Raw genomic sequence first — 19,406 nt, 5'->3', positions numbered from 1 at the left:
TTGGTGGATTATTCAAAATGTACTGAAGAAGAAGATAAAGTTCCTGCCACAATTTTTCCTTTTGGGAATTATAACGGATTGTACAGGGATTGAGACTAAATTGATTTTGAATTTAATAACAGCAGCAAGACTGTTGATTGGACAATACTGGAAGAAAGAAGAGGTACCTACAATAGAAGAATGGATACTGAAAGTCATTAATTTGGCTGAGATGGCTAAAATCTCAGCGTTTTTAAAGACAATACGAGGAAAGATATTTAATTGAATGGAAAAATGGATAGGTTATCTACAAAACAGATATCAGATTAAGAAATATCAGATTGCCTTTGAATAATTAGAAAGTTATTTTATGTAATGGGGAGGGGGTTGGGAGATGAAAAGCTTTGGATGTGGTTATTTGGATTGGAAGGGAAAATTTTATTCTATGTTTGGTTTATGTATAACAATACCTTGTGATTGACCCGGGAAGCCGGGGGGGGGGGGTTTGGGAGGGAGGGGGGAAAAAGGGGGAAAATGTTTTTGTTTTTTAAAACTCTTTCAATAAAAAAAAATATATATCATTTCGAATAAAATCTCTCAAATATAATATTTCCAGCTTAACTTCATAACTTTTACTATCTATAAACGTGTCAATTAAAACAAATAATCATTTAAACTACATCCACAATATAACAGTAAACAATTAAAATCATTACATCCACATTATCTAAATTCATAAATTTCACTTTCCATCCTTCACAATTAAATAATATCATCCCATAGATTTATACCATACAAATAGCAAATAACAAAAATCCTATAATTTATATCCTAAACAAATCAATTCCAAAAATTAACCATAATCATCATATTCACATCTTAAAAATTCCTCCCCCCTCCCATTCTATTTTCCATCATTTCCAAACCAATTAACTTAGCATCTAACAACAAAGGATTCCCACTCTTTAAAACATTAATATAAAAATGTCTCGCTTTCATAACTGAATTAAGAAAATACTTTCTGCCTCTAAAATTCACTGACAAACCCATTGGAACTTCCCATCTAAAATATATCTGATGTTTCTTAAACTCATCCACCAAAAAAGCAAATTCTCTTCTCTTTCTTAACATTTTAGGAGGAATTTCCTTCATCATTTTTATATCTTGTCCCAATATTTGAAATTTATTTTTATAAAAGGCTTGCAAAATTTCATACCTAACCTTTTTAGTTGTAAAATAAATAACCACATCCCTCGGTACTCTATTTTGTCTTGCCCACCAAGAATTAACACGATAAATTCTTTCAATATTAATCTCAAAATCTTCTGGCTCCACACCCTTTATCTGAGCAAAGGCTTGCGTAAAAATCTCTTTTAAATTTTCCTTCCTATTTTGCTTAATACCCCTCACCCTTATAGCATATTCCATTAATCTATATTGTAATATTTCTTCATCTGCCCTATCTACCTTTGCCTGTATATCTTCCATCTTATTATCTAAGTTCCAATTGTTTTGATTCTTTTGAATTTCTTCTATTTTCCTTTGCAATTCTAAATTAGCTTTATTAATTTCTGCAAGATCATCTTCCATCTGAATACAAGAGCTTAATATTTGCGCAATTGCATCCTTTACCATTTTCATTTCCCTCTTCTGCTCTTCCACCACTTCCTTAAAATCCAACATCTCTTTCTCTATTTCATCAAATTTTTGATCTATTTCTTAAAATGACTCTCCAAAACTCCTGTAAAGAATTTCTTAATTCCTTTTTGATTTCTTCTTTTAATTTTTGAATCTGAACTGAAGAAATTTCAAAGTTTTTAATGACTTTTGGTACTAATGCTTAAAAGCCATTTTTTAAAAATATAACCTAATAACGGACCAAAAAAAAAATTAAAAAAGAAAAATTCAAAAAACTTTTCTTCTAAATCACTATAATCCCAAAGAAGAAGAAAAAATATAAATCATAAAATTCTCGTTTCTTCCATTTAATCAGTATCTTCCTATATATCTTCTAATTCGACACTAGCTGTTAGTAAGCATTTCTTTAACTTTCGTTTCCAGTACACACATTCCACAAAACCGCCATTTGCTTTCTTCTCTCCTATCTTCGCAGCAAATATATCCTCAGGGGCTTGCAGTCTTCTTAAAAACAAGTGCTAGAACTCCAGTTTCTGCTCCGTCCACGTTACAATCCATCATAAATCAATTCCTGCCATGGAAATTGGACACTACGTTTTGTCTGCCATGAAAGGCAGATACCCTCCCCCAGCCAGGAGCTTATCAGGCTATGGAAGGAGAGCTCCCCGCAAGCCTCAGAAGGTTTTTCTGTGGCTATATTTGGGTGTCTCAACTTCAGCCTGAATGCTCATCTCTCCCTCTTTGCCCGAGGGAAGAGATTTCCAAGCTGTTGGACCAGATTTATGATGTCCTGACAGCTCTACAGACTAGGGAGTTAGCAGCCTAATCAAAGCTGCTTCTCAACGAGCGGAGCTATACCGGAAGTCTCCTCAAACTGTATCCTAACTCTTGAATACTATTTTTAATGATGTGAGAATAACACAAATTTCTTTTCCTTATCATGCATGGTTTTATTTCGATCATTCCCAACTACTTTTATTCTAAGCCAAATTTTTAATCTTTTCTCATATTGGAATTGCTTGCCAAAGATATTATAAAATCCATAGATACAATGATATACAATATTTACTGAGTCATTTGTCCTTACAAATGTTGACTCAAAAATGTTGAGAAGGTTAGCGAGGCAAGCTTTATGTCAGGCCTGGAAACCATATTAAACTTTAGGTTTCCAGACGCTGCCACATTTTTATCCTGAGGGGAGGAGGGGGGGGTTGAGGGGTATGGTAACATTCTTCAAAGGGTCAAGGTCGGTTGGTGTTCACGTCTGCAGGAAGAGTGGCAAGAAGTTACTCGAATGAACTGGAAGAACGTGGGACCGTGTGATCATCAGAGGGGTCAGGGGGGTGGGACTATGGGGGTTTGTATAACTGGGGAAACGAATCCGGAACTTCAGTTTTGGGAATTGCACTCATCGTGTGCCAGTCTCCTCATGCTAGTAAAGGACTCTGAGAAAAAGAAAAAATGCCTCTGAGTTTCTTTTACGCAGAAGAGGTATTTCTGGAACCTTGACACTTTACTCTTGTAGAAGGCAAATTCATTTTTTTACAGTAAACCTCCTTGCTATATAAAATAATATATTAATTTTCTTTTAACAATAATTTCTATTCTTTTATCTTTTAACTGGACAAATTTTAAGCTACATTTTGGCCTGCAACGGGCTGGGGAGACCTGCAAAGGCCCTCAGAAGCTTCATTTCAGCCGGCATCATGCCAGGCGAGGCCTCTGGAGGGCCGAACAGAGTGTCAGAGGAGTGCACACAGCTGACAGGCAACTGCTTGCTAGATCTTCACAAGGTAAGTGACCCAGCGTGGCAGGTTGGGTGAGTGGGAACACAATTGTGGAGAGTATGAGGCATTTCAGTGAGTCAGGGAGGCCTTGGGGGGTCTTAGGCAGGTGGACAGTTCCAGCACTAGACCCCCATTGGCCTTCTCTATCCTGAAATACCTCATGTGCACTTAACGAGCCTCACATTCAATTAGCAAATGCATGGGTGAGAGGAGGGAGTGATCCCATTCAAGGTACAAAATTCACTCCCACTAATCCTCGGGTTACGAATGGAATGGGCAGGCTCTATTGTATTCGTAACTGAGGACTACCTGTACTGAATATAAAGAAGTGGATTATGGATATAATTCTAACACCAAACCATGCCACAATTTGTGACCTTAGTTCTTGACCATGGTGATGTTATTCTGACTTTTTCCTGTGGGAATTCTGAAGATTTACAGATAAGGGAAATGTGTTTAAGTTTGTATTTTAAAAGATCAATATTGCTTTGATTAAAGAATTGGTCTTATCTGAAAAAACTACAGTTGAGCCACTCAGCAATCTGTGGTTTAACTGGCTCAGTATAGTTTCACTAATGGTTATTAAAGCAAAGCAAAAGTCTCCAGGTTAAGACAACAGTTTATTTTTATATATTGGGATTACACGAAAAGCAACATCTATATACTTATACTTCAGAGTGTTAGTATTTTTCCATTCTTATTCTGAGAAAGCATAAAAACCCAAGTATCTCCAAAATCATAATATCTGCCCACAAGCCCACTGATAATAAAAAATACTTAATTCACAAGGACTGTTTGTGTTGAATAGTGGAGGATTGAAGAGACAGAGGCAGATCTTCTTCAACTCTTTATTACAACAGGCAATAAGCCAGCTACTTTCTGTCTGGCAGCTTGTCCTTTTATAGGGAGCTGACAGATGGCTTAGCAATCGGAATAAACTATTTTTCCCGCCTAGACGGCAGACCTGATTGAAGCCTATATTCTTCAGCTTCACTCTTTCATTGAGTATTCAACACCCCTCCCCACCTAGACAGGTCATTGACCAATCAGGAGTCGGTTTAACATATAACATAACATAACATCAGAGTTGGAAGGGACCTTGGAGGCCTTCTAGTCCAACCCCCTGCCCAGGCAGGAAACCCTACACCATCTCAGTCAGATGGTTATCCAACATTTTCTTAAAAATTTCCAGTGTTGGAGCATTCACAACTTCTGAAGGCAAGTTGTTCCACTTATTAATTGTTCTAACTGTCAGGAAATTTCTCCTTAGTTCTAAGTTGCTTCTTTCCTTGATCAGTTTCCACCCATTGCTTCTTGTTCTACCCTCAGGTGCTCTGGAGAACAGCCCGACTCCCACTTCTCTGTGGCAGCCCCTGAGATATTGGAACACTGCTATCATGTCTCCCCTGGTCCTTCTTTTTGTTAAACTAGACATACCCAGTTCCTGCAACCGTTCTTCATATGTTTTATCCTCCAGTCCCCTAATCATCTTTGTTGCTCTTCTCTGCACTCTTTCTAGAGTCTCAACATCTTTTTTACATCGTGGCGACCAAAACTGGATGCAATATTCCAAGTGTGGCCTTACCAAGGCATTATAAAGTGGTACTAGCACTTCACGTGATCTTGATTCTATCCTCTGTTTATGCAGCCCAGAATTGTGTTGGCTTTTTTAACAGCTGCTGCACACTGCTGGCTCATATCTAGATGGTTATCCACTAGGACTCCAAGATCCCTCTCACAGGTACTACTATTGAGCAAGGTACCACATATACGGTACTGGTGCATTTTGTTTTTGGCCTAAATGTAGAACCTTACTTTTTCACTGTTGAATTTCATTTTGTTAGATAGCGCCCAATGTTCAAGTCTGTCAAGATCTTTCTGTAACTTGAGCCTATCTTCTGGAGTGTTGGCTATTCCTGCCAGCTTGGTGTCATCTGCAAATTTGATGAGTTCCCCATCTATCCCTCGTCCAAGTCATTGATGAAGATGTTGAAGAGTACTGGGCCTAAAACAGAGCCTTGGGGTACTCCACTGCATACTTCCTCCATGTGGATGTAGTTCCGTTGAGGACTACACGTTGAGTGCGGTTGGTCAGCCAGTTCTGAATCCATCTGGTGGTGGTGCTGTCTAACCCACATTTTTCTACTTTATCCAGTAGTAGGTTATGGTCTACTTTATCAAATGCTTTACTGAAGTCCAAGTAAATTATATCAACAGCATTCCTCTGGTCTACTAATTTTGTCATTTTGTCAAAGAATGCGATAAGATTAGTCTGGCATGATCTGTTTTTGACAAACCCATGTTGGCTTTTGGTTATTACTTTGTTTGCTTCTAGGTGTTCGGTGATTCGTTGCTTGATTATCTTTTCCAGAATCTTCCCCGGTATTGAGGTCAGACTGATAGGTCTGTAGTTTCCTGGATCTGTTTTTTTTCCTTTTTTGAAGGAAAAAAGGAAAAAAAACAGGTTTAGCTGACATAGTCACACAGATAGGTGGGGCGTTGGTGAACTTGCTCTGACCTGCGCAGTTCAATTTGAATAGTGGCCCGGTCAGTCGGGTCTGTTGCTGCTCCTTGGTTAGCCAATGGGGCCTTCTGGAATTCAGCCCTGGGCGTGGCTGACTCTTCTAGAACCAGTTTCTTGATGACTCTTCACTGGACTCCTGGTTCTCCAGGTGTGTTCAGCCATTGGTCATTCGGGTTTATGTCTGCTGTTGGTGGGATTTTGGGACTTTTAATTTTTTCTGATGGGGCGTTATTTTTATTATTTTTTGCGAGTTCTGATTGCCGGTGTAATGATGTACCTAAGCAACCTCGGAGCTGGGCGATATGTCTTCACCATAGTCAACTGTCCTCTAACTCCACTTTATATGAGGGGAGAACTGTAATAGCTATTACCCTGGCAGGGACCCAGAGACCACCCCCAGTGTAGTTATGGGCATATATCATATCCCCTATGTTAAATGACCGGAGCTTGCTGGTCAAGTCGGTGGGTGCTTCTGTTGTGTAGTTTGGGTGTAGGCGATCTAGCTCTGTTCTAAGCCTGTGACCCATTCACAACTTCTGAAGGCAAGTTGTTCCACTTATTAATTGTTCTAACTGTCAGGAAATTTCTCCTTAGTTCTAAGTTGCTTCTTTCCTTGATCAGTTTCCACCCATTGCTTCTTGTTCTACCCTCAGGTGCTCTGGAGAACAGCCCGACTCCCACTTCTCTGTGGCAGCCCCTGAGATATTGGAACACTGTTATCATGTCTCCCTGGTCCTTCTTTTGTTAAACTAGACATACCCAGTTCCTGCAACCGTTCTTCATATGTTTTATCCTCCAGTCCCTAATCATCTTTGTTGCTCTTCTCTGCACTCTTTCTAGAGTCTCAACATCTTTTTTACATCGTGGCGACCAAAACTGGATGCAATATTCCAAGTGTGGCCTTACCAAGGCATTATAAAGTGGTACTAGCACTTCACGTGATCTTGATTCTATCCTCTGTTTATGCAGCCCAGAATTGTGTTGGCTTTTTAACAGCTGCTGCACACTGCTGGCTCATATCTAGATGGTTATCCACTAGGACTCCAAGATCCCTCTCACAGGTACTACTATTGAGCAAGGTACCACATATACGGTACTGGTGCATTTTGTTTTTGGCCTAAATGTAGAACCTTACTTTTTCACTGTTGAATTTCATTTTGTTAGATAGCGCCCAATGTTCAAGTCTGTCAAGATCTTTCTGTAACTTGAGCCTATCTTCTGGAGTGTTGGCTATTCCTGCCAGCTTGGTGTCATCTGCAAATTTGATGAGTTCCCCATCTATCCCTCGTCCAAGTCATTGATGAAGATGTTGAAGAGTACTGGGCCTAAAACAGAGCCTTGGGGTACTCCACTGCATACTTCCTCCATGTGGATGTAGTTCCGTTGAGGACTACACGTTGAGTGCGGTTGGTCAGCCAGTTACGAATCCATCTGGTGGTGGTGCTGTCTAACCCACATTTTTCTACTTTATCTAGTAGTAGGTTATGGTCTACTTTATCAAATGCTTTACTGAAGTCCAAGTAAATTATATCAACAGCATTCCTCTGGTCTACTAATTTTGTCATTTTGTCAAAGAATGCGATAAGATTAGTCTGGCATGATCTGTTTTTGACAAACCCATGTTGGCTTTTGGTTATTACTTTGTTTGCTTCTAGGTGTTCGGTGATTCGTTGCTTGATTATCTTTTCCAGAATCTTCCCCGGTATTGAGGTCAGACTGATAGGACTGTTTTTTTTCTTTTTGAAGGAAAAAAGGAAAAAAAACAGGTTTAGCTGACATAGTCACACAGATAGGTGGGGCGTTGGTGAACTTGCTCTGACCTGCGCAGTTCAATTTGAATAGTGGCCCGGTCAGTCGGGTCTGTTGCTGCTCCTTGGTTAGCCAATGGGGCCTTCTGGAATTCAGCCCTGGGCGTGGCTGACTCTTCTAGAACCAGTTTCTTGATGACTCTTCACTGGACTCCTGGTTCTCCAGGTGTGTTCAGCCATTGGTCATTCGGGTTTATGTCTGCTGTTGGTGGGATTTTGGGACTTTTAATTTTTTCTGATGGGGCGTTATTTTTATTATTTTTTGCGAGTTCTGATTGCCGGTGTAATGATGTACCTAAGCGACCTCGGAGCTGGGCGATATGTCTTCACCATAGTCAACTGTCCTCTAACTCCACTTTATATGAGGGGAGAACTGTAATAGCTATTACCCTGGCAGGGACCCAGAGACCACCCCCAGTGTAGTTATGGGCATATATCATATCCCCTATGTTAAATGACCGGAGCTTGCTGGTCAAGTCGGTGGGTGCTTCTGTTGTGTAGTTTGGGTGTAGGCGATCTAGCTCTGTTCTAAGCCTGTGACCCATTCAGAAGGGCTTCAGTTTGTGGTGGCGCTAGGGGTTACATATTAGATTAATAAGAATCTATCAATCCGCGTTTTCCAGTGCCCTGGGCCCATTCATAATAACGCCTACTTGGTTGATCGCACCATACTTTCTGCCTGCCCATTACTGATGGGGTGAAATGGTGTGACCAGGGCATGGCAGATTCCCTCTTCAGCTAGAAAGAGCTCGAATTGAGTGGCCATTAACTGAGGCCCATTGTCAAATACTAGGAGGTCTGGAAGGCGGTATGTTGAGAATAGCCTTCTTAATACTTTAATGACTGCCTCAGTTTTTGTGAAGGACATGAGTATTATTTCCAGGCATTTTGAATAAGCATCCACTAGGACCATAAAGGTTTAACCATGGAAGGGCTCTCTGAAATCTATGTGCACCCTCGACCAGGGTGCTCTTGCTGTCTCCCATCCGTGTGACGAGGGTGCTGGTCCGAATTCCTGGCACTGGTTACAGGTGGCTATCCACTCAGCTATGTCCCTATCCAGGTTTGGCCACCATATGTAGTTTCTAGCTAGTGCCTCTAATATTGGTTTCCTTACTTTAGGTGGCACTTTCACCTGATCCCCCCACAAGACAACCCTTTTGTGCAGAACGCTCGTGTTGTCGAATGTAAAACGGCTGTAAGTCCATGCCAATTGGCCCCTTTGGCCACCCCCTCCCCACCCAGCTGAGTACTTGCACCAAGATTTTATCCTTGGCAGAATATCTTGCAATTTTATCACTATAAGGGGGCCGGAGGGCAACTCCTCAATGAGGAGGACAGATGCGACAGGGGCTGGGTCTTCCACTATCGATGGCAGCAGGCATCAGCTGAGGGCATCAGCATGGCCTATGGACTTTCCAGGTCGGTGAATTAGGTGGTAGCTGTAGGCTGCCAGAAAGATCATCCAATGTGTCATGCGTGGTGACAAAATGTTCAGTGTGGGGTGGTCTCCAGCAAGCAGACCCAGGAGCAGATTATGGTCAGTCACTAGTTTAAATTGTCTTCCATACACCAACAACAGCCAAGCCTCCTACAACAGACTCCATCCCATTGGGTTCACAACCCCTACTGATCACAGAAAAGGAAGTGCAAGACCTATTTCAGGCAAAAGCCAGGAAAAGCTCCAGCCCCAGACAAAATAATTCCTTCTTGCTGAACATTGGCCACCGTCTTCACCCATATATTCAATAAATGGCTAGAGATGTGCTATGTTCCTTCTTGCTTCAAACACTCTACTATCATCCCAGTGCCAAAGGAGCCCACCATCAAGGAACTGAATGACTACAGACCAGTTGCTCTAACATCTGTAATCATGAAAACCTTTGAAACGTTAGTAGTGCCCCACTTGAAAACCATTACAGATCCTCTGTTAGACCCCTTGCAATTTGCATACCGAGCAAAGAGATCAACTGCACAAGTCAAAAAGAGGGCTGTGAAAATATTGATAGATCCCTCACATCCTGGACATAAACTGTTTCACCTCCTACCCTCAAAACGACGCTATAGAGCACTGCACAGCAGAACAACTAGACACAAGAACAGTTTTTTCCTGAATGCCATCACTCTGCTAAACAAATAATTCCCTCAACAATGTCAAATTATTTACTAAATCTGCACTACTATTAATCTACTTATCGTTCCCATCGCCCATCTCCTTCCACTTATGACTGTAACTTTGTTGCTTGTATCCTTATGATTTATATTGATATTGTTTCCTGATTGCTTATTTGTAGCCTATTAAGTGTTGTATCATTAAGTGTTAAATTTGTACCCTATTACTAGCATTAAGTGTTGTAAGTGTTGTAGCTTGATGAAGGTATCTTTTCTTTTATGTACAGTGAACATATGTACCAAGACAAATTCCTTGTGTGTCCAATCACACTTGGCCAATAAAAAATTCTATTCTATTGTATTCTATATTCATGAAACTTTACCCCTGCAACTGCAGCCAGTGCCTCTTTGTCCAGCTGGCTGTAGTTCCATTCGGCCCCCAAAAGTGTCCTTGAATAGAAGGTGATTGGTGCCTTGATCCCATTGGACATTCGGTGGTTGAGGACAGCCCTGACCCCAAAGAGAAAGGCATGACAGGTGAGAGTGACCAGAAGCATCTCGGAATAAACTAAGATCAACACACTGTCGAATGATAAAAAAAATTTAACAGCCGTGAATGCGGCTTCCTCCCTTCAGCTCCAGGTCCAGTTAGCGTTTTTATCCAGAAGCCAGTGTAATGGCTCAGCCACCATCATCTTCTACAGCAGAAACACACTGTAAAAATTTAGCAGTCCCAGGAATGCTGGAGCTCTGTTTGGTTTCTGGGGGTGGGAGCATCTTCTGTGGCTCTGACCTTGTCATAACCCAAAAACTCGACGCGGGGTACTGCTATCTTTGATTTCTCCTTCTTAACCTTTAATCAACCTCTTGGAAACCCTTAAGGACTAAAGTTAGGTGGTCAGGTAGTTCCTTATTGATGTTAGCGGATATTAAAACATCGTCAAAATACAGTATTACTCCTGGAATGCCTTTCAGAACACATTCCATGAGGCTTTGGAATAGCCCCGGTGCCACACTCATGCCAAATTGCAGTCTGTGGCATTTAAAGGCTCCCCGGTGGGTTACAATAGTTTGAGCCTCTGCAGTGGCATCATCCACTGGCAGCTGTTGGTATGCCTGTGCCTGATCTAATTGCTGTCCCCCCAACTGTAAAAGTGAAGGTATAGCAATAGCACTTAGACTTATATACCACTTCACAGTGCTTTATTGCCCTCTCTAAGTGGGCTACAAAGTCAGCATATTGCCCCCAAAAATCTGGGTCCTCATTTTGCCGACCTGGGAAGGATGGAAGAATAGAATAGAATAGAATATAATTTTTTATTGGCCAAGTGTGATTGGACATACAAGGAATTTGTCTTGGTGCATATGCTCTCAGTGTACATAAAAGAAAAAATACCTTCATCAAGGTACAACACTTCCAACACTTAATGATAGTCATAGGCTACAATTAAGCAATCAGAAAATAATCAATATCAGTATAAATCGTAAGGATACAAGCAACAAAGTTACAGTCATAAGTGGAAGGAGATGGGCAATGGGAACAATGAGAAGATTAATAGTAGTGCAGATTTAGTAAATAGTTTGACAGTGTTGAGGGAATTATTTGTTTAGCAGAGTGATGGCATTCAGGAAAAAACTGTTCTTGTGTCTAGTTGTTCTGGTTGCAGTGCTCTATAGCGTCGTTTTGAGGGTAGGAGGTAAAACAGTTTATGTCCAGGATGTGAGGGATCTATCAATATTTTCACAGCCCTCTTTTTGACTTGTGCAGTATACAGGTCCTCAATGGAAGGCAGGTTGGTAGATATTGTTTTTTCTGCAATTCTAATTATCCTCTGAAGTCTGTGTCTGTCTTGTTGGGTTGCAGAACCAAACCAGACAGTTATAGAGGTGCAGATGACAGACTCAATAATTCTCCGTAGAACTGGCTGAGTCATAGTAGCCAAAAAGAAAGGAGATTGGCAAGGAAAGACTAGCCAAATCTATATTTTGTGTGATTGCATCCTACAATATGTTTTCTAGGACCCAGATTCATTGGTTCTTAATATAAATTCACTTAACCTGTTTTGGGGAATTTCACATACCCAAATGTATATAACATTGCAATAGCCTTTCATTTATGCCTTATTATTAACCACTTTCATCCTTGTGGTTGCTATTATTCCAGAATTTAGGGTGTAAAAACTACAATGTTTGACTACTCAAAATTGCTTCTCTACTTTATTTCCTTACCATTCATTATTTTTTTTAAATATGACAGTTTTTAGAAAATAATCAAAAAGACATGAGTCAAAATGGAAACAATCGTGTGAATGTAGGAAGAAAAATGTGTATTATTGTCGGTAATATCACTGGCAATATTTAATCAGATTATATGGCAGTGATGGCTACCTTTCTGCCGTCGCATGCCAGGAGGGTGGGGGGGTCATGCGCGGATGTGCCCACACCCATAATTCAATGCCCCCCACCCCCCCATGCACATGCGTGCGTGACTCCCTCCTGTGCTCCCCCCGCTTTTGGCATGCGACAGCAAAAAGGTTACCAATGGGCCCAGTAGGCCCGGTTTTCGAACTCCCCAGGCTCCAGAAGGTTTCTTGGAGCCTGGGGAGGGGGAAAATGGCCTCCCACACCTGCGAAGACTCTCCAGAGGCCAGAAACGAACCATTTCCCGACTTCCGGTGCGCCCGGAAGACCTGAAAATCAGCTGGCAAACACGTGCATGTGCACTGGAGCTGAGCTAGGACAACACTTGCGTGCCCACAGGTATGGCTCCACATGCCACCTGTGGCATGCATGCCATAGGTTCGCCATCAGGGTTATATGGTATATAACCGTTTTATTTATAGCAAAAATATGTTCCACAGAAACTATAGTGTGTGCTAAAAAGAAATTTACAATTATATTAAGTTTCTCTATCCACGATACAGTTGAAATCATACATCACACTAAGCCATTGTTAATTTTAATCATTGTTTAAGATAAAATAATAATGCATCATTATTAGAATCCCAGGGCACAAAACATTGCTATTATAAGTCACAATATTGTGCTCATTCTAAATAAATAACCAAGCAAAATATATAATGGCTTAACGCGCTATGTGAGCATCCCTATCTTTGTTAACTCTATTAGTTTATTAGATCCATTAGCTAACACTTTTGTGATCTCCAATATAGTGACTAAGAATTTTCTGTATCCACATATCAATTGAACCCACATGTCCAGTGACTTAGAGCCAAATTAAAAGTATTCAATAGCAATGACAACAACCTGAAATACATGTGGGACTATATTTATGGACTTCAAGATTCAGTGTTAAAAAGTCAAAATGATTTTGTTATCCAGGTAAATGCCAGAACTGATGAAGCTGTATATTTCTTCATTTTTTATTAAAAAGGAGGTGCTACCTGATTGGTCGATTCTCTTTACTATCAAAAAGTGAGAAGATAACTTCTAGTTCTTCTCCTAGATTGGAACCCATCAAACTCTTCATCTGCACAAAGAGATGGTGGCTGCTTGCTGGGATTGGTGTGTCTTTTTTGCGATGACGATGCTCCATCTAGAGTGCCACACAAAGATCAAACCAGTTTATGCTTAATTTTAATTCATAAAATATAAACATACAGAAAGGCATTTTTTTTTGCTTATCACTTTATTTTTGTCAACCACTTGTGATTGTTTAAATCAAACATTTGAAGTTGTTCATCTGTTTCTTGTGAAACAATACTAGACAACATCTTGTTTCTAGATTCATTAGCCAATCATTATTTCAGATAAACACAAAGATCACTTTTTCACATACTGTATTCATTACATTTTTAGCACTCTTTCCTAGAAACCTCAGGATAGATTTAATGATTTTCCTTCTGCATGACAATCTTGGAGAGAGAGGGGGAAGGGAGGGAGAGAGAGAGGGAGGGGGGAGGATGGAGGGGAGAGAGAGAGAAAGCCCGTGCAACACAGCAGCATTCACCCATAAATAAAGTGAGTTATTTGCTTACCAATCGGTATAATTCTGTAATACTGATTTCCTCTGGATCCACCATTGCATATTCTTTTCTTGGAACCAAATCTAACCCTAGCTGTCTGCAAATGTGTACAAAGTCTAATTAGAAGAACAGTTTAAAATCCTTAGTCAAAATCTATAGAAAACATACAGAGTTTAAATCTGAAACAATCTGTCATGTCATTCTTGTTACTATTATCCCTGTACACTTAACAGGAAAAATATGCAATGTATGATCTATGAATACTGCAAATTACAGATAATAAAAAGCAGTATTAATAGAACACAATTCTGTCATTTCTATTGCATGGTTTTATTCTTTATTCACTCTCTACCTATTATCTAACTTTAAAAATTATGTACTAAAACACCAGTAAGGGATTAATAGCAAATAACTCACATTTTTGACAACACAGTCCAAGAAAAGAACAGCTTAGGAAAGCAAAATAGAAAGGCTATGTTTTTATCCTGAAATCAGTGTAAAAGTTAGAATTAAAATAAAGCTAAAGCCCTCACCTTGTCAGTTTCCAATATTCATAAGGGCTGTGCAAAAGTTAAAAAAAACAGCTAGTTTGCAACATTTGGGAACAACTGCATCTTCGTCCATCTTCTATCATCTTTCTTTCTTCTATCTATCTATCTGTCTGTCTGTCTGTCCTTCTGTCTGTCTGTCTGTCTGTCTGTCTATTTATCCATCCATCCATCCATCCATCCATCCATCCATCCATCCATCTATCTACCTATCTATCTATCTATCATCTATGGAAAATATAAATATATTTTCTATACATCTATCTACATCTTTCATATATTTACCTATATGAAAAAGGGAAACAAATCAGCTGTGTACAAACACACATTTGGGACAGAGAGATCTGGAAGAAGATGCAGTTGTTTCCAAATATTGTGTGTATGTGTGTTTGTATGTATGTGCACACAGCTGCTTTGTTTCCTTTTTTCCTAGATAGTTTTCCTTGGCTGGTCTCAAATAGGTAAACAGTTTAGAATATTGGGTGCAAGATCATCAGATAATGCCAGAGCTGTGGGCTAGACTACAAAAATTAAAAAAAAATGATCTTAGACATCAGTGATAATATTTCTGGATTGCATACTTCTCAAATAGAAATTTATCCATATGACATGGTTCATTTTCTAAGGTCTGTCTATTTATCTGTCAGGAAACATACATCAAAGAGACATAAAACAAAGTCCTAATATACTTGGCATTTTTGAAGAAGGAGCCAAAAGAGCCGTACATCCATCACCTTACTATTGGAATGTAGCTGTTAAAAGGAAATGGAAGGACCAAAATGTTTTCTAGGCAGCTCTTTTTCCAAATATTATCAACTATAAGAAACCCACTGTTTTTATTCTTTCTGACAACCTTCATCTCTATACTATAGATGCTCTAGTTAGTCTTTCAAACTCAGCAAGATCAGCAGGAGCTATGCTTGGCAGCATTCAAAATATATCCAACAAAATATTGTTCTATGAATTCTTCACTTTCCAAAACATTAAACAGCATTATGTATTCAGTAATAAGCAAAGTGAAGGACTTTGATATGGTATGCATTTAGTAAGCATAAATACATGAAGAAATATATTTGTTTAATGATTAAAGAAATGCTTATGTATATTGTTGCGACAAAAATAAATAAATAAATAAATAAATAAATAAATAAATAAATAAATAAAATACCTGTCTATCATAAAAATTCTAACAGTGGGTTGATTTACTCAAGGTTTTCAAGCAAATATTCAGGTAACAGCAAAGATTTCTTGAATGCTTTAAGCCAGTGGGTACTTTTCTTGCTTTGTAACCTTTTCTGATTCTATCAAAGTAGAAATTCATCTCACTCAGTGCAGCAGAACAAATCAAATTTAGATGCAATATCAGCCAAAAGCAATAGAAGCACTAGCAATATTTCTTTTTTTAAATTAAATAGCAAATCTTTGAGGCAGCTCTAATAGAGTGTTCTTCTTCATCTACGGACATCTAAGGAACATTTGCCCTTGGCGCAATCCCATACTATAGGTCCGTGATGGTGAACCTATGGCACGTGTGCCAGAAGTGCCACAGAATCCCACTTGAAAACCATTATGGGTTAGACCCCTTGCAATTTGCATACCAAGCAAATAGATCAACAGATGATGCTGTTAATATGGCTCTGCACTACATCCTACAAAATCTTGAATCTCCAAAGACCTGCGCAAGGGTCCTCTTTGTAGACTTAGCTCAGCATTCAATACCATCATTCCAGACACTCTTCTAACTAAGCTAAACCAGCTACAGGTACCTGAACACACTTGTAAGTGGATCAGAAGCTTCCTAACAAACAGGAAGCAGCAGGTGAAGCTAAGCAGAATCACATCAGATAGCTGTACAATTAGCACAGGGACCCCACAAGGCTGTGTGCTCTTCCTACTTCTCTTCTTTCTGTATATCAATGACTGCATCTCTAACGATCCATCTGTTAAACTACTGAAGTTCACAGATGACAAAACAGTGATCGGTCTCATTCGAGACAATGATGAATCCGCATACAGACGGGAGGTTGAACGATTAGCCTCGTCGTGCGGTCGGAACAATCTGGAACGGAACACACTCAAAACCATAGAAATGGTGGTAGACTTTAGGAGAAACCCTTCCATACTTCTATCTCTCACAATACTAGATAAAACAGTATCAACAGTAGAGGCCTTCAAATTTCTAGGTTCTAGCATATCGCAAGATCTAAAATGGACACCTAACATCAAAAACGTCATCACAAAAGGACAACAAAGAATGTTCTTTCTGCGCCAACTCAGAAAGCTCAAAGTGCCCAAGGAGCTTCTGATCCAGTTCTACGGAGGAATTATTGAGTCTATCATCTGCACCTCTATAACTGTCTGGTTTGGTTCTGCAACCCAACAAGATAGACACAGACTTCAGAGTATAATTAGAATTGCAGAAAAAACAATTGCTACCAACCTGCCTTCCACTGAGGACCTGTATACTGCACGAGTCAAAAAGAGGACTGTGAAAATATTGACAGACCCCTCACATCCTGGACATAAATTGTTTCACCTCCTACCCTCAAAACAATGCTACAGAGCACTGAACACCAGAACAACTAGACACCAGAACAGTTTCTTCCCAAACGCCATCACTCTGCTAAACAAATAATTCCCTCGGTACTGTCAAACTATTTACTAAATCTGCACTACTATTAATCTTCTCATCGTTCCCATCACCCATCTCCTTCCACTTATGATTGTATGACTGTAACTTTGTTGCTTGTATCCTTATGATTTATATTGATATTGATTGTTTCCTGATTGCTTATTTGTACCCTATGACTATCATTAAATGTGGTACCTTAGAATTCTTGATGAACGTATCTTTTCTTTTATGTACACTGAGCACATATGCACCAAGACAAATTTCTTGTGTCTATTCACACTTGGCAAATAAAAAATTCTATTCTATTCTATTCTATCTTGCCGGGCACACCAGCTGTCGCCCATTGCTCTTCCGGATTCCGGTGCACACATGCACGCTGGTCAGCTGGTCTTTACACGTGCATGTGTGCCAGAAACCAGAAGACAAGGTGACTGGCGCTCATGCCCACACCAGAAACCAGCAGCTCAGCTGGTTTCTGGCACTCCCCCCACCTGCGCACGCTCCTGTTTCAGCACTCTGTGCTGAAAAGATTCACCAACACTGCTATAGGTAGTCCTCCACTTACAAATACAATTGGGACCAGAATCCTGGGTGTTGAGCGAAGTGATCATTAAGTGAGCTGTGACTCAATGACTGCAATCCTGGTTGTGGTCATTAAGCAGACAGAATAAAATAGCTACATGCTGAGTTTAGCTCTCTTCCATGCACAGAAGGAAACTGTTCTATCAGGCTAAGATCAGAACTTGGATCTTCAGGATCTCAACTTTGTTTCTCCATTGCCAGGAGGAGTTTGTCTCCCCTCAATGCATTGAAAAGAACTGCTCTGGTGGATTGCAAGAATAGAGATTGGAACTTCAGGAAATGAGCTCCATTTCTCCACCCTGGCAGAGGAATTCAGCTCCTCTCAGTAAGCAAGTCTTTCAGCCAGCTCCCAGAGACAAGAGAGAGTCATTTCAGCAGCCCACAGCAATTTGGAAACTTCCATCTTGGCCTCCCCACTGATTTTCTGAGGAAGCCAAAAGATGGTGACTGGAAATCAGGGGTGAAATGCTCCCGGTTCAGACCGGATCACCTGATCCGGTAGCGACGGTGGCAGGTGGTTCAGAGAACTGGTAGCAAAAATCCCTGCCTCCCCCATGCCCAGCTGAGACCATGCAATTATCAGAGGTTTTTTGTTTTTTTTACTTTTAAAAGCATTTTTTGGCCAAAGAAAAAATGCTTCTAAAAGGCTCCTCTGGCAATCCCAGCTGAGTTGCCTGATCATCAGAGGCTTTTAAAAGCATATTTTTAACAACCTCTTCAGCTTTTAAAAGTAAAAAAAAAAAAAAGTTGGCCATGCCCAGCCAGTCATATTACCCCCCCACCACCACCAAATTATGCCCACCAAACCAGTAGTAACAAATTTTATATTTCACCCCTGCTGCAAATGGTCATCACATGATGAACACCCAGATCACAATTATGTGATAGGGGAGAGGGGACACAGTACATTTTCTGATGGCTGGGCAGGAGTGCTTTATGGACTATAAAGTAAATTTCAGAGTCATTTTAATTTTGAATGGTTGTTAAACATTCCATTTTTAAGCCAAGGACATATATTCTCACATTATTTTTAGGACATATGATGATCTTTCAGGAATTCCTTGTATAGTATCAATCTGATGGGAAAAATCTACATGGTCAGCTCTTACTATCTGTCTGGAACTTCCAAATCAAAACACAGTGCCATCCTATGTTACTTAACAAAGAATGGTATAAATTCAGGCAATTCACAGCATTCAAAGAACTACAGGGCTCTTCTTACCATTTCTTGTGGCCTGCAGCCTTCACAATTTAAGACAAACTTCTGATCTCCTAAAAAATGGTTTCAAATAGACAGAAGACTTTGGCAAGTAAAGAACTGTCTTCCACTTAAACAAGAGGTTTTACTACAAATTGTCCATTTATTGAATATAAACAGCCAAAGAATATCAATAAAGGTTTTTTAAACGTTCTTACTGAAAAGCTGCTTATTCTTTATGTCCTTTGCAGCCCACTTGCAACAAGCTTTCACCACACAGCAAAATCCACTGCCTTTTTGTCATCTTGTCATAAACATTAAAGTAACAATGAATGGCAACCAATGTAACAGTTTTATCAGTTGACTCTTACTCACTCATTGCCCCAGTCCAAGCGAGCAGTAATGTGCCTTTTTACATCCTTCATCCGATCATGGGTCAGATGGCCCACCAGCACCTGCCGTCGCAGATCTAGGATTTCATTCATTATGTGCCACAGTCGGTGAAATAGATCACCTTCATTTTTCTGTCAAATAAAGAAGCTAATTTTCAGATTATCAAAATCATTTATCTTATTCAAATCTGTTGCTATTCCAAAGGGAAAACCATGTTTA

General features: G+C 39.9%; 1 protein-coding gene across 1 annotated transcript in view; it reads right to left on the bottom strand.

Moving 5' to 3' along the window:
* Positions 1-19,406, bottom strand: part of DOCK4 (dedicator of cytokinesis 4) — a 931,895-nt gene that overhangs the window by 728,135 nt on the left and 184,354 nt on the right. The window contains exons 6-8 of the mRNA XM_058189675.1: positions 19,170-19,318; positions 13,847-13,931; positions 13,253-13,404 (exon numbers count right to left, since the gene is read on the bottom strand). Coding sequence (XP_058045658.1) covers positions 13,253-13,404; positions 13,847-13,931; positions 19,170-19,318 — 386 coding nt within the window. The remainder of the gene's footprint in view (positions 1-13,252; positions 13,405-13,846; positions 13,932-19,169; positions 19,319-19,406) is intronic.

This window comes from Ahaetulla prasina, chromosome 7, assembly GCF_028640845.1.
Source record: "Ahaetulla prasina isolate Xishuangbanna chromosome 7, ASM2864084v1, whole genome shotgun sequence".
In the NCBI taxonomy this organism is placed as follows: Eukaryota; Metazoa; Chordata; class Lepidosauria; order Squamata; family Colubridae; genus Ahaetulla; species Ahaetulla prasina.
Note: the sequence above shows the minus strand (reverse complement) of the source record. Positions and strands in the feature narration are given on the sequence as shown.